This window comes from Heterocephalus glaber, unplaced genomic scaffold (genome assembly GCF_053883595.1).
Source record: "Heterocephalus glaber isolate CG9 unplaced genomic scaffold, H.glaber_assembly_v1.0 deba00000331, whole genome shotgun sequence".
NCBI classification, from domain to species: domain Eukaryota; kingdom Metazoa; phylum Chordata; class Mammalia; order Rodentia; family Bathyergidae; genus Heterocephalus; species Heterocephalus glaber.
The window spans coordinates 63,835,512-63,850,401 of NW_028258142.1; the positions used below are offsets into that span (position 1 = coordinate 63,835,512).

Sequence of the window (14,890 nt, forward strand, 5' to 3'; positions counted from 1 at the left end):
CCTCCTGCCTCAGCCTGCAGAGAGCTGGGATTGCAGGTGTGTACCCCACAGAGTTCCTACCAGGTTTCTGTTCACTTCCTTTCACTAGGGAGGACGAAGCATGTTTCCAGGTTGGCTGCCTCAGATTTAGACTTTCTAAAAATAACACTATAAAAAGAATCTGAACTTCTAATATTTCCTTCTTTTGATCATTGATTTGGTAAGGAAGTTTATTTCCTCTGCAGTAAGAAGAAAACCAAATCCTCGTGTGCATAGTTAATCTAACCAAGTGTTCTTTGATCACAATCTGACTGTCCAGGATTCCGGAGCCTATTTATTACGATGTTTAAGAGAGAGGGAGGAGCTGGGCTACCTGGCGGCCTGGATGCTGTACCACCTGCCGTCGTCCATCCGGAGGTCTGGGAGCTCCAGCCGCGTGGCCCCAGAGCCTAGGTCCCAGAGGAAGGCCACCTTGCCCCGCCGCGTCTCCACTGCAAGGAAGTCGGCCTGGGGACAGTGTGAGAGGAAGGCGTCGACACCCTGCTGTCTGCCTGCCACCCAGGCCCGCCCTCCCCGCCGAGCTACCTCTTCAGCTTTGCTTTTTTGAATTGTTTCTGAGATAGGGTCTCACTGCATAGTGCAGGCTGGCCTTGGATTATGTACCCCAGGCTGGCCTCAAACTCTCAGCGATCCTCCTGCCTCGGCCCCCGGGGTGCTGGGATTATAGGGATGCCCCACCATGCCTGGCCTCAGCTTTTACTTTTTATTTTGAGACAGGGTCTCACTAAATTGCTAAGTTGCCCAGGATAGGCTCAAACTTCTCACGCCTCCTGCCTCAGCCTCCCAGAGTGCTGGGTTTACAGGTGTGCACCATCATGCCTGGCTCCAAAGACTTTCAAGAATGAGTTCTTATAGCATTTTCTCTACCCTTAAAAGAAAATGCAGAAGCCCAAAGGGTTTTTTGCCCTTTTTGGCAGTGATGGGGAGGCTTCTGGCCTTGTGCAGGGTAGCCCAGCCCTCTACTAAAGGAGTTTTACTCCCAAGCCCAAAAGACTCTGCTCTTCTGCCTGTAAATTCCCCTCCCTGGGGCCAGGCGTCAGTCAGCTTGGACATTAGCGCCTGCCCTAGCAGGCAGGGCCTCCCAATGTCTCCCATGAAGTCCCCAAGGAGTGGGAGGAGGCAGCGGATGGAGATGTGCAGGCCCAGTGCAGAAGGTGGGAGCCAGGGTGTGTGGAAATCGGCCCAAGGGTGCGCTCCGACGGGCACAGCCTGTCCCCGGGCCCTGACCTGTTCTTCGGCCACAGCCCGGCATCAGGGGTCCTCCCCAGGAGCCCGCCCTCTGGGAACCCAGGATGCTGCTGGCTGGAGGAGCCTGGGGACGCTGACGACTCCGATGCCCGTGACCTTGGGGTCCCAGAGGGCATCGGGCAGCGTGTTCTGGGCCTATGGCTTGGATTGGAGCACAGAGGGCAGCATGGATGGGAAAAGCTACACTCCTCCTACAGCCCTGCATGGTGCAGGTTACTTAAGTGAAAGCTAGCACTTCAGCAAAGTGTATTCCTGTGGAAGAATGAGTGACTCCACGGATGCTCGGTTTTCTTCTGTTCATCAGGAAAGTGTACTGTGGAATCGCACACCTCCACGGGTCACTTACTCCACTGCTGCTGCCCAGGTAGAAGAGGAGGTTGTCCGGCTCCTGTGTCTTCACATTCAGAGTCAGGGTGTTGTAGTTGCTGGAGGAGATCGGAGGCTGGTAGGCCCGGACGCAGTCTCGGTCTGCAGATACCGCGACTTTGATCTGCAGGAGGAGAAGCAGAGTGCAGTCCTTCAGTGACACACAGGGCAGCTCTCCGGCGGGGCACGGGGGCACTGTGCCAATCTTCACCGTGAGGCCAGTTCCCCGTCTTGAAATACAGAATGCTTTGGGCTTCATGAAACAAGAAGTTAGACTACGGCTGGAATAACTGTACTTAGTGATGTATTTAAATATGAGAAATCAGTTCAGCTGGTTTGTAACAGGGTATTTTATACAGGAAATGTGATTTATTTAATTCCTTAAAGACAAGGGGCCTACACCCTGGACTCCTTTCACCTGACCCCAGAGGGCGTCTGCTGATTGTCAAAGCTCCTCTCTGGAGCGCAGCCGGAGCCTGTGTGACGGAAGCTGTCTATCAACCCTTTTCTTACCCTTGAATTTCTCCAGGGGCCAATGTTTTATGCGTCTGGTGATGGGAATCTGGGTCATATTTGTGTGGATACAAACTGCTTCCTCAGACTCCCAGAGGGTGAGGCCCATACTGCAAGCGTACTGAAGAGTGCTTGGATTATTAAAATGAACATGGTGGAAGAAAGACCACCCTATGCAACCAGTGAGACACAGAGTGACAGTAACACTTAGGCCAGTGCCGTCCACACCCGCAGGGCGGCAGTCATGAAGCCCGGACCAAGGCAGACTTCAAAGCGGCTCCTCACAGGCTTCAAAAAGGCTCAGACAAGGCCAGAGGGGGCCGGGTTTACAGAGCTGAGGTCTGCAGAGGTCTGGGGACCCGTGTGACAGGGGCCGCGTCTGGCTGTGGGGTCACCAAGCCGGGGGTCCACTCACCGAGGCTGCCTGTTTCCGGGCCTGGCTGATCAGCAGTTTAATTTCTGATAAATTTCTGCTCAGGTTCTCCTCTAACGTTCTCAAAGGCTTCAACTGATCAAATAAAAGGTTGGCTTGTGCCTCCGCGTCTCTAACCTTCTTTCCGGCCAACAGAGCTAACAAATGCAATGGGCGAAGGGGTGGCAGCAGAGGCGGGAGGAAAAGAAGATCAATAAATTGCTCATTAGTAGTGCACTGGATAAAACCAAATCTCCTAAGAATCAAATCCCTGCAGTTTAGAAACTCTCTCAAATGCCCCAGAGATCTCCAAGGTCTTTCTCTCCCTCTTTCCATGCACATTTGCTCTCAGGTTTTAGGACAGCAGCTGGGAACAGGCCAGCCCGACCCACAAGCCTGGAGGCTGCAACGTACTGGTCACCGCGGAGTCCCGCAGCCGCCCCTGTGTCTCCTGCATGGTGGCGTTCACTCTGGCCAGGCCAGCTGCCGTGTCCAACAGCTTCCGGCTCAGTCCCATGACCTTCTGCACTGCCCTCGCTGCACTCTGACTGGCAGATTCGGCCAGTTCTTTGCTTCCAGCTGCCTGGTCTCTGGCACCTGAAATAAATGTAAGTACAAGGACGCACTCGGTGTGGAAGTGCAGCCGACGCACTTCTGCACAGAAGCACGCAGCGGTGACTTTCTTGACTGCTGAACACAAAATAGCGCTTCTTGCTTTTCATGGCAAATATGCAGGCTGCACAGTCTATGCTCCAGTGGCCCCATTCAGGGACAAACGAAATAATCTGGGTGGCAGTTCTTTGCAGTGAGATTTCAATGCAGTGTAACCACAAAAGCAGAAGCTAATGGGCATGTGCTCGGTCAGTTAGGCAGTCATCATCAAAGCATCATTATTTGGGCTGGGCCCTTCTCTACTACATCTTCTCGTCTTGGTTTTCTTTTTTTCTTTTTTTTCTGTACTAGGGATTGAATCCAGGATCTCTGCATGGAGCTAGATTTCCAGCCTGCCCTTTTTAAGTTTCTATTTTGAGACAGGATTTTGCTAAGTTGTGAAGTTGCCCAGGCTGGGCTTGAACTTGAGACCCTCCCCTTTCACCTCCCAGAGGGCTGGGATCACAGGTGCGAACCACCACGCCTAACTTCATCGGGGTGAAACGTTGTCCAGCCACGCTGCTCCGTGTCCGGATGAGAAGCTGCCGGAACTTCCATCTCGGTGGAGAGGGAGGTGCTATGCGCTAGAGAAAATGGCGTCTGCCCCAGCATGCCCTGGCTGCCAGAAATAACAGCAGAATAGAGACCAAATGGCCACAAAAAGGTAAACTGGAATTCGGTTATTCAAGAAAAATCCAGGTGAGGCTTTTTAATGAGAATTAAATCCAAGGCCTTCACACTGAGCTACACCCACCCCCAGCATCCTCAGTCCTTTTTATTTTGAGATAGGATCTCACTGAGTTGCACTCTCCTGCCTCAGCTTCCTGAGTTTCTTGGATCACAGGTGTGTGCTACTAGATCTGGCAAGGAGTTTTTTCCTGCTCTTATTACTTCTTTTTAAAATCGGTACACGTTTGCATAGAGATTATATTCCTCAGGGGACTCCGGTGCATGTACATAACTCACACCTCAGCTCTTTTTCATCCCCTTTCCCTCCATTCCCTCCCCCTTCCCAGCATCTCTCGGTCCCTGTCCCTTTCCCAAAAGATCTATCTCTTTATTTCCAATTATCTATCTTTTATTTCCCTCTTTATTTATACTTCGGGGTTCTCATATAAGAGAAACTATACAATATTCAAGTTTGTGTGTCTGATTTATCTCTCTTGACATTATGGACTCATGGTGGATCCATTTTCCTCAAATGACTCAAGTTTCTCCTTCTTTATTGCAGAGTACTGCTCCATGGTATATGAACACCACATTCTGTTTATCCATTCATCGATTATGAACACAGGCTGCTCCCAAGATTTAACTATTAGGAGTTGGGCTGCTATAAACATGTATGCATGGGTCACTGTAATATCATGACTCACTCTTTCAGGAAGATACCTAGAAGGGGAAGAGCTGGGTCAAATGGAATTTCTAGTTTTAGTTTTTTGAGGACTCTCCATACTGGTTTCCATGGCGGTTGTACTAGTTTACATTCCCTCCAACAAAAGCATTTTTTGTATTTAAGGGCAGTATTACCCTTTGAAAAAAATGTTTAATCACACATGGGGCAAACCATTAACACTAGAAAAAGCTGGCTAGAGTGTACAGGTGTTCTTTGTACCCTCTTGCAACTTTCCTGTAAGTTTGAAACTGTTTCCAGATAAAAAGTTGTGTTTACTCCCAATATACCATACAGTATAACCATGGGGGGCAAAAAGAAAGAAAAGGACAATAAAATTCCAGATCATAAAAGGCCCGACCAATAAAGGAAGGAGGTCCAGGGCACCCCGGCCCAGTTCCCTCCAGAGGGACCTGCAGCAGATTCCCACACACCTGAGCGCCCAGGAGGCCTAAATGGGGGACAGAGTCTCGGCAGAAGGGAAGGGGGCCCAGAGATGGAGGGAGAAGGATGAAGATGTATCATGTACGTGTGCCAGCTCCCCACAATGGATGCAAACACCATGTACTGGAAAAGGGACTAAACAACAACAAATAAAGGAGTAAGAGGTCCCAGGTAAAGTAAATAGCTCACAGCAGCACAATTCACTTGTATTACATGTTTAAAAAAATATCCTATTTACAATTTTGATGAAGACTACATTTCCAAATCCTCAATGTTACAACAACCAACAGGCCTATCTGAACATGGCTTACTGCTTCAGGAAGGAAGGTTACTAGGCAAGAGTTCTTTAATTTCCCACATTTATAAAGACTGACATTTCCTCTGAAGACACATTTATTTTATCCCCTTTTACCTGTTGACCTCTTTGAATGATCCTCTGTCATCTAAGCAGCAAGCATTTAAGAGTAGCGTACAGAGAGCAGCATATGTCTCCAAGACGTTTGTTTCTAAGAGTAGACTCTGGGTTTCAATGCAGGTGTTCAGATGTTGTGTTAAAAACATCAGTGATCTTCACTTTCAGATCCTATCTCTTCACAAGGGAAACCCTGATCAATCTTGGCCTCCTAATTGATCAGTTAGGGCCCCTAATCAGATCGGAGGCAGGAGCGCCTCAGAAGAAGGCACTAATGAAACCGAGACACTGCTTTGGACTCACCTTCCGGGATCACTCTCAGTGTTGAGAGTGATTCACTGGTCTGCCGGGCAAGTCTACCCACTGTCTCCTGAACTCTGCTTGCTGTGCTTTTCAATTCACTCAGCTTCCGTGTAAGACCTATTTAAAGAGCAGAAAAATGCTCCCTTTTAGGTTAACTCACTAACATGTTTCCTAGGCAACCGCTTGGCCACTCCCAATCCACCCTCCGCGTCAATAGCTTTTACAGATGCCCCAATATTGAAAGGTTTTCCAGGAAGATTTGGCACCATTCATCACGGAGATCACCAGTGTGTCTTCAGCTCCCTTGACCATTTTTCCACTTCGCCTGTAACCTTTCTCACAGATTTCTTCTTGATTTTCACCCCCAAGACTAGAGCTGGGGTGAAGCACCATGCCCAACACTCAGTGGCCCGCAGACGAGCCACTCCCTGTCCATGCCTGGTCATGGCCACTTCCTCCTCCAGACTGTGTAGCCCCGTGCAGGCTCCTCCTTGGGGATCTGCCCAGCTCGGGCCCCCTCCTGCCCTGGCAACCCTCTGACCCTTCTCACTCCCTTCTGCCCACCAGGTTGGGACTCAGTGAACCTCCTTCCAGTTGAATCAAGGCTGTGTGACCAAAGCTTCTGTCCCTAATACTCGATCACATTTGAATTTTGAATTAAAATATGAATTTTAATTGTCAGGAAGTTCATGATTTCACAGATGATAAAATACTTCTATGTGTATAAAGAATCCACAGCTCCTCCACACGGACGCCAGTTTTGGACTGAATGTTATGCTCATCCAGGCCATGAGATGATGACCTAAGTTCTAAACTGGCTTTCAGAGAAACACATCTAACTTCTGGACTCAGGCAGCTGTGGGAGGATCCAGTCCTGGACTTGGAACCAGTCCGAAAAGGATAGGAGCTTTGTGCATGGTCCCTGCTCACCCTGCAGCAGAAGTTCTGATGTTTCTGACTCAGTAGAAGACAGTAAGGGGAAAGCACACAGTATATAAAGAGAAACTAAGCCTGTATCGATGCTCTTACACAGCAGAGTTTTGCTGCCACTTTGCATCATGCTTACTGAATGCCTCTTATATACGGCAAGTGGTTGCTTCTTGAAACTTTTAAGACAAACTGAATGCACAGGCATTTTTGAAGTAGTTAGATGCTTTAGGATTTAATCCAGTAATCACTTGAGGAGCATCTGCCATGAGTCTGACTCAGTGCCAAGGCTGTGAAGAGGGCAAAAGCAGGACCAAACACAATACAGCCTTCAAGGTGGCAGGAAATAAAGAGGGCCAAGCAGAGGGGCTCCTGAGATCAGGGGTCAGTCAACAAACACAGGAGGGACAGAGGGAGGTCCAAGCTCAAGCAAGGAAGGTGCAGAGACAGGCGCATACACCGCCAAATCAGTGAGCGCCGGAGTTACACGAAGCTCAGATGATGAAAAACAGGAATGCTGATGTGACAAAGGAAGGCCCCAGGGAAGGAGAGCAGTCTGAGGGCTCCTTCCCACAAAACCCCAGCCATACACTGACCTTGCTGCTTCCCGCTCAGGCTGCTGCTGTCCTCTAGAAAGCCAGAGGCATGCCGCACAGCCTCCTTCCCCCTGGAGACGAGGGACGCCGAGGACTGTGAAAGAGAAGGACTTAAATTCGGTGACCGCAGGACACCAAGGAATCCTGCTGGGGACAGAGAGGGCAGCCCAGAGAAAGGCCGCCAGCCGAGCTCCAGGAAGATCGCCAGCCAGAGAACTGATGGGGAAGGCTCGGGGTGAGGGAGGGGCAAGGACTCAGAAATCTCTGTGAGTGAATACAGAACAAAAGAATCTTCACCACAAGTACAGAAAAATATCTCCAGTAGAATTCAGGCAACACTGTCATTCCTATCTTAAGCAATTGTGACATTTCCCTCGTCTCTTCAATGCTGGATCCGGTCTTCATGAAGAGCATTCATGACTAAGAAAATTAAACGAGCTGGGTTTGTTGGTGTGCGCCTGCAATCCCAGCTCCCAGTGAGGCTGAGGCTGGAGGATGGCTTGAGCCCAGGATTTCAAGGCCAGCCTGGGCAATGCAGTGAGACCACGTGTTTTGAAAAATAAAACTAAAATGTCTATCACATGCCAACAGATACCATGAGTAACTCTGCGAGCAAAGAAGCTGGAGGAGTGTAGAATCGGCGCAGAGTGGTGGTCCCAGCCCCCCGGAGCTCCTCTGCAGGGTGGGAGCGGGACTGCACTCCCGGGCCTGCCCCTTCTTACCAGCTGCGTCCTCCTTGCGGTCTCCTGCGCATCTATGGCCAGGCTCTCAGACTGTCCCATCAGGCTCTGGATGTCGGAGTGGACGCGCACCACACTGGTGGCGTTCAGGGACATGTGTCGGACATTTTCAAGGCCGCTGTCAAATCAGCATATTTAGAGACGCTGTGGTGAAGTGTCCCGAATCTGTAGTCACTCGTAAAAATGACAAGGGCCCACTACTGAAATCCACCTAGTTGAGCAGCAAAGAATGGCACGCAATGGATTTCCTTCTAAAGCCCAAAGTCATCTCCGAGAAGCAGCTGTGGCATCGGCCCGTCACCTCCCATTACGGAAGGAAAGGACTATGGCTGTGTCCCTTCCTGTCACCTTCCAAAGTCACCCCTGCAGGTGCTGGGGGACCATGGTGAGACCGCATTGGTTCTCAGCTCTGCTGCAATGCACCTGCTAATTTCCAAACAGCCTTCCTGCACCCACACAGGGGTGCCGGCTCTCCTGCCTCAAATGGCACAGCCCAGAGGATGAAATGCAGTCTCCACGTGGCGGGAGACTAGATAAGGTTCCACCGGCCCGACCGAATCCGAACGCGTGGCAAGGCCCAGGGGCTGCCTGCTGATAGCAGTGCAAGTTCACCCCGCTCTCCTTATCTGGAAAATGAAATCTGACAATCAGCACAACTTTGCCACTGCGGAACTCACTTCATCTTCTTTCCGAAGTTATCGAGCCGGACAATCCCCAGGGCAGACACTGCCGTTACTGTCTGTTACGATTCAGGGGCAAGATTTGGCGATTCCCAATAAAAGATAAGAATGTTATCGAACATCATGGAGCCTGCCAAATTGCCTTCACCACTCTTACGCTAAGTAATAAAGATCTTCTTCTAGCTAGGGAGTCCGAATCTTTTCCTCTTTCGAGAAGTGATGAGTAAAAAGAGAGAAGCTGAATATCAAATTCCATTTGCTATCCCGGCTCCCTGCGGCATGGGTAGGGAGCAGCATTCAATCCAGCAGGTAATTTACGCCACGGGCCACCTTAGATCATTTTTAATTTCTCTGGCGGCGTAAGCTAATCTTTAATGGCAGCGTGTTCCAAATGGGGAGATGTCTTTCCCAGGGGCAGAATACACCCCACACAAACACACACGCTCGTGTCCCAGTGTATTTGGACTTTCTGCATCCACTATTTGGACCAAAGTTTAAAGAAATAAATTTACCAGTTAACACCCCAGATTGTGTAAAACACAAATGAGATCTGAAACACTGTCTTATGTATGGTTTGGGTCTAGATGACCCCCAAAGCCTCAGGAGGTCATAGGTGGCTTTTTCAGAGGTCACTGAATCTGGAATGTGTGATGCTGGGATTAAGGGCGTGTGGTTACTAACCCAGTCCACTGATTGGTTTGGCACCGCCCTAATCCTGGCATTCTGGATGGGATAAGAGTGGCAGAAAGACACCGTTAAGGTCCCCTATTGCTTTTGCTACAGTGTGGGCACCATGACCTGCTTCTCCTCTGAGAAGCCCCTTTGCTGTGTGCTACTCTGCCTTGGAGCCAGCTGAGTATGGACTGAAACTTCTACAAACTGAGCCAAATAAACCCTTCCTCCTTTAACTTTGGTTGTTAGGTACTTTGTCTCAGCAGCGAGAGAAAAGTAACCAAGACACACTGGTTCCTCCAGTTGCTGTATATTAAAATCACCTGGACATCTTTAAAACATAACAAAGCCCAAGCCACATCTCGGAGCACTTAAGTCACAACCTTGGGGGACAAAGGAGAAGGACGAAAGCATCAACATTTCACCAAAAGCCCTGGTCAGTCTCATGTGCATGAGTTTGGTGACCACTGGCCTGAAACTGTGCTCCAGGTTTAAAGGTACTTGGGACATATTTCACCCATGTCCAAAGTCACAAGTTAAAATAACTGTATCACAGTGGCAGGCCTTCAGACAGGGGAGAATAATCGGGGTGGCATCTTCCAGGGCTCAGAAAAGAGACCGACACTTCTACAGGTCGACAGTGGGCTGCCGTGTCTTTCATTCAAGTTATCAGCTCCTTAGAGGCAAGGGCTGCAGAGAAGTTAGCACCCTCATGCAACCCCACACCACCTAGCAAGCCCTCAGCACTCAGCAGCTGTTCACTGAAGCAGGGGCAGCTGGGTATCATCACGCACTACGTGTTTCATTCCTACCCATCCAGTTTGCGTTTCCCATGGTATATTTACACCAGTGGTAAAATAGGTTAGCAGACACGGGAGGAAATGCGATGTGCTGTGTAGGTAAAACAAAGTGTGACAAAGTATGTCTCACCTGTCCAGGACACCTGCTAACCTCTGGAGCTCAGCGGCATGACCCTCGGCTCCGTAGACCCGGTCGATCACCTTCCTCCCGGACATCTGCATGACCAGGCCATCCACGTGGCTCCTCACTTGGGCTGTCCACAAGAGCAGCTCATCGCGCTGATGCTCCCCCTGCTGCACGGATGGAGGGATGAACGCTGCGGACGAGCATGTGCCCATCTGAAGGTACACGTGTGCACAGGGATCCTGGGAAACCCACGGCCTCCCAGCTGGAACTCACCGCCAGAGTGGCCTGCAAACTGCCGGCCTGGGCAGTGGCTGCGCCCATCAGCTCCCTTCCTTCAGCAACCAGCTCTGAGGTCACATTGAGCTGTTCCTGAATATGCAGCTTTGTATCCTGCAGCAAAAATCACTTTTTAATGATGCTGCCTAAGAGCAAGTCAGCATCTTCAGCCACCGGCCAAAGCGCGTCCTCGGGGCTGACTCTGTGAGAAGCTGGAAGCTCTCCTGTCTCAGGGCATCAGATGACCAGTGCTACCGCAGAAGGAGAGCAGGGGACTCACGCTGAAGTCTCGCAGGTTAGCCTCGCTGAGGAGCAGCAGGTGGGCGCCCTCCCGGACCTTGGCCTCCGCCTCCCTCAGCAGCTCCCCCGCCGCCTGCAGCTCACCGACGTGCTTGGAAAGGAGGCGCCCCACTGCTTCCTTCAGAACTTCCAGCTCTTCCTGTGGCTGCTGGAAATTCTTCTGAACCACAGACAGCACATCTTCAGCAGCCCTGACAAATGCAAACACTTCACACAGTGAGTCAACGGACAGCAAACCTATCTTCTCTGAAATGGAGGTGGAAGGGACTTTTCAAAAGATATCCATGCCCAGTTTCCTCTTGAAACCCTGTGATACATCAGCACTTCCTACAGTGTCAAAGACAGCCATGGGAACGGCAGGTTTCTACTTTATCCTTCAACTATCTTTGCACACCAGCTTACTGGGCTTAAAAAACTGGGACTTATTCTGTTAGGGATGTAATCTTTAATTATTATAATGTGGCAAGAAACTGAAAGTACAAGGCTATTCAGTGTTTTCTATGAGTTTATCCATTTATCTATACAACATAGGGTTTTCCATAGTTGGGTAGTAAATGTTTTATAAAAGCTTTCAAGTTCAGATTGCTTAAAAGATGTATTAGTGCTATTAGTAAACACAAGCTTTAGGAAATCAAAAGATTTTTTCCAATTCCTTTATATACAGAAGTAATTAAATTGCTTTCTTAAATCCATTTTAAATGTACAGCTGCAGAGCTGAATAATGAAATTCTATATCTCATATCCTCGAAGTGGTTAGATCTACCCCATGGATTCTCTGCTTCAGTGTGTCCGATAACCTTAAAAACAGCCTTGGAAAGGCCCTGCAAACACCCCCGGCTTCCCAGGCATCAGAGCACTGGGTTAAAACACAGCAGAAAGCATTTCAACGACAGGCATTTGCACTCTGACATCAGGAGTTTTTTCAACTCTTACAACTTCTAACTCCAATGAACATGCTGTGCTAGGAAGCAAGCAACAAAAACTAAAGGAGAGTTCATGCAAAACACAAATCTAAACCGTTAATTTTTGTAAATAAGAGCTAGCTTGCTTTCTTTTTTGTTGTTGTTGTTGATACTGGGGATTGAACCCTGGGCCTTTTGCACTGAGCTACATCATCAACCCCTTTTTATTTTTTGTTTTCAGACAGGCTCTTACTAAGTTGTTCAGTTGCCCTGGCTGAGCTCAAACTTGTGATCCTCCTGTGGCATCCTCCAGGGGCTACCGCCTCCAGGCCCTCACGGATGCTGCCGGGGGCTCAATGACCAGCTCTGTGTGCACCCCCCCAAGCACACCCCTCCTGGGCCCACCTAGCAAAGCACCAGAATGCTGGAAAGGATGCCCGATGCCAAGATAAGGCCCACACCTAACCCTGTAGCGTGCTGCCGGGAAGTGCACATTGCTCTCAAAAATAAACTGCAGGGCCAGGGATTTAGCTCAGTGGTTCCACCGCCTGCCTCGCAAGCGCAAGCACCCAAGTTAGATCCCCGGTATCAAAATTAAATAAAATAAAATAAATAAATTAACTGTAAAGAATGATTTGCAAATGCATATCAGGAATCCTCAAAATGCAACTTCTTTGACTAAACAATTCTACTTCTTTATATCTACCCTGATAAGATAATGACCTGAAAGACAGGAAAAATCATATATATAGTATAAATGCATAATTATTTAAATTTAAATAAAGATATATAGAAAAATATAGAAAAAATTGAACAAGACATCTATTACAACGTAATTTAAAATAGCAAAAAAATGATAGCTTAAATATACCACTAGAAGCTGGGTGTGGTGGCACTCACCTGTAATCTCAGCACTTGGGGGGCTGAGGCAAGAGGATCTCTGAGTTCAAGACCAGACTGAACTACATAGCAAGACTTCGTCTCAACAAAATGAAACAAAACAAAACAGTCCGGAAAGAACAGAGGTCTTCTGAAGGTCCATATTGCTCAAACAGCCCTTAGGAGGACCCTCATCACAACCCAGCAGAAAGACAACATTTGCTCTCCCATCGCATAGTAACTGTGTGAAAACATCAAGAAAAAGCCCGAGAGATCCCAGCTCCCTGCAACTGTGGACCACAGTGCTTTGGGTCTGCGTCCTCTCGCATGGGGGCTCTCAGAGGGTCTGTGCAGACAGCCCGGTCATCCAGTCTGGTGTCTGTCTTAGAGTCCATGGCCTGAGTACGGACAGACTGTATTTCCTCCTAGGAATGACTGGCTTGTACTTGATGTATAATAAACAGTGCCACAAAGCTCTTTTGTTTGTGGCAGGTGAAGCCTGATTTGAGTCGCAGGAAAACCCTGACCAAACAGTACCAAGACGGACTGTACCAACTGTCCACACGCGGGACCAGCACAGGTCTCGGGTGCCCTCTCCCTCCTACCGTAGGGCACCCCGTGAGCACGTTCTCCCCATGGCTCCTCCCTCTCCCCAGCACCCAGCTTCCTGTCTTTGCCTGGAGATGGGGTTGCGAACGGAACCCGGGAACTTACTTGAGCTCCAGGGTGATGTTACGGAGCAACTGCGTGAACTGCCTTCTCTGCATCCTTTCCAGCAAAGATGCAATGTTGTGTTGCATATTCTGAAGAGTAGAATTGGGGAGCCAGACATCTTCATCTAGAGTCTGATTCAGATTTATGGCCTTTTCAAGGATTTCTATGGAGAAAATTCACCGAATCTTTAGTAAGTCTCTGCAAAGTGGACAGTGCTCAGCACTTTCTCCCCTGAGGACCACTCTGTCACCTGTGTGCGGGGCTGGGCACCCCCAACACAATACCCACAAACTTGGGGCTGCTGGTGGACTCAGCTCCCATGGGGGCAGGGTCCTGCGCATCATTTTCCCAGGACACGTCGGGTACAGACACGGAAGCTCCTCTGCATGAATAAACTACTCTTTTTATTAAATATTTTTGTTCAATAATTTCCTCCCTTTTTGCCCTACAAAATCAGATCTGCATTGGATTCTGTACTTTTTAAGCTCTTACACTATAATCCCCAAAGAAAAGCAAGAATATGTTTCTGATAGCTAGGAGAAGAGCAATAGCTTGCTGAAAGCCAGACACCTAAGTGAGAGTGGATGACTTATACCCATGAATGTGGGGGTGTGCTTGGGCACTGAACCAAAGCCCCAAACCCTGTGAGCTCCAACTCTGGGGACAGGATGGGAGGGATCATGACTCCTCCTACCAAACAAGATCCCACTCAAGTCCCTCCCACTCTACCTCTGCTGTTCATCTGCAGCCGCTCAACAAACGCAGCAAGATCCTGACTCTGCTGCAGGCTCCTCTCTGCGGCCCTGCCCACCTGCTGGCTTCGCGTGAGCACGCTGGTCAACTGAGGAAAGAGGTCTCAGGTTAGTGGGACCTCCAATAATGTGCAAACACAGGTACCGCAGCTGCCGCCTCTCTTGAGAAACATAACCAAGGCTAGGGTGCAGCTCAGCGGCAGAACACAGGGCCCTGGCTTCCATCCTCAGTGGCACCAAAGATACACATTACAGAACATACAGTAATGCTGTAAGTGTCATGGAAACCAAGGTTAGTACTTCTGGGATGGAAACTGACCAAGAGGTTAATGAACTAATTTACTCATTCAACACAAGAGAAGACACGGTGCTTTTACAAGCAGCCTAACCATCATGCCACAGAATCTCCCCAGTGTGCTTGAACATGTCTGGATGGTGTGGACTGCCACATACACCTCAGCTTCATGCGTGCATATACACTATGTATTCATGTGTGCACACACCAGGATCCACACCTCCGTACAGCGTATCTCACCTGATGCTCCTGGACCACAATGAACAAAATCATTTGAGGTTAAATCCAGCACAAGAGAAAACGGCGCACTCTAGATACTCAGTCGAGGAGCCATGTAAGAGGCTGACGGCCCAGAGGAGCGCGCTGTACCGGCGAGGAGCAGCTCACTCTAACCAGGCCCAGAGCCAGCCGCTGTCATTACCACACACTTCCACACAGCTGTGGGCTCTGCA

General features: G+C 49.3%; 1 protein-coding gene across 7 annotated transcripts in view; it reads right to left on the bottom strand.

Annotated features, from left to right (window-relative positions):
- The window catches only part of Lama1 (laminin subunit alpha 1), a 132,103-nt gene that overhangs the window by 16,877 nt on the left and 100,336 nt on the right, over positions 1 to 14,890 (bottom strand). For 6 of the 7 annotated variants that reach the window (XM_087194848.1, XM_004853311.3, XM_087194833.1 and 3 more), the window contains 12 exons: positions 14,121 to 14,232; positions 13,392 to 13,554; positions 10,877 to 11,087; positions 10,594 to 10,710; positions 10,324 to 10,487; positions 8,024 to 8,159; positions 7,302 to 7,395; positions 5,779 to 5,895; positions 2,993 to 3,175; positions 2,582 to 2,736; positions 1,634 to 1,777; positions 353 to 486 (listed from right to left, as the gene is read on the bottom strand). In XM_087194848.1, the coding sequence (XP_087050974.1) occupies positions 353 to 486; positions 1,634 to 1,777; positions 2,582 to 2,736; positions 2,993 to 3,175; positions 5,779 to 5,895; positions 7,302 to 7,395; positions 8,024 to 8,159; positions 10,324 to 10,487; positions 10,594 to 10,710; positions 10,877 to 11,087; positions 13,392 to 13,554; positions 14,121 to 14,232 (1,730 nt within the window). The remainder of the gene's footprint in view (positions 1 to 352; positions 487 to 1,633; positions 1,778 to 2,581; positions 2,737 to 2,992; positions 3,176 to 5,778; positions 5,896 to 7,301; positions 7,396 to 8,023; positions 8,160 to 10,323; positions 10,488 to 10,593; positions 10,711 to 10,876; positions 11,088 to 13,391; positions 13,555 to 14,120; positions 14,233 to 14,890) is intronic. The other variant, XM_021265232.2, reaches the window with a different exon arrangement.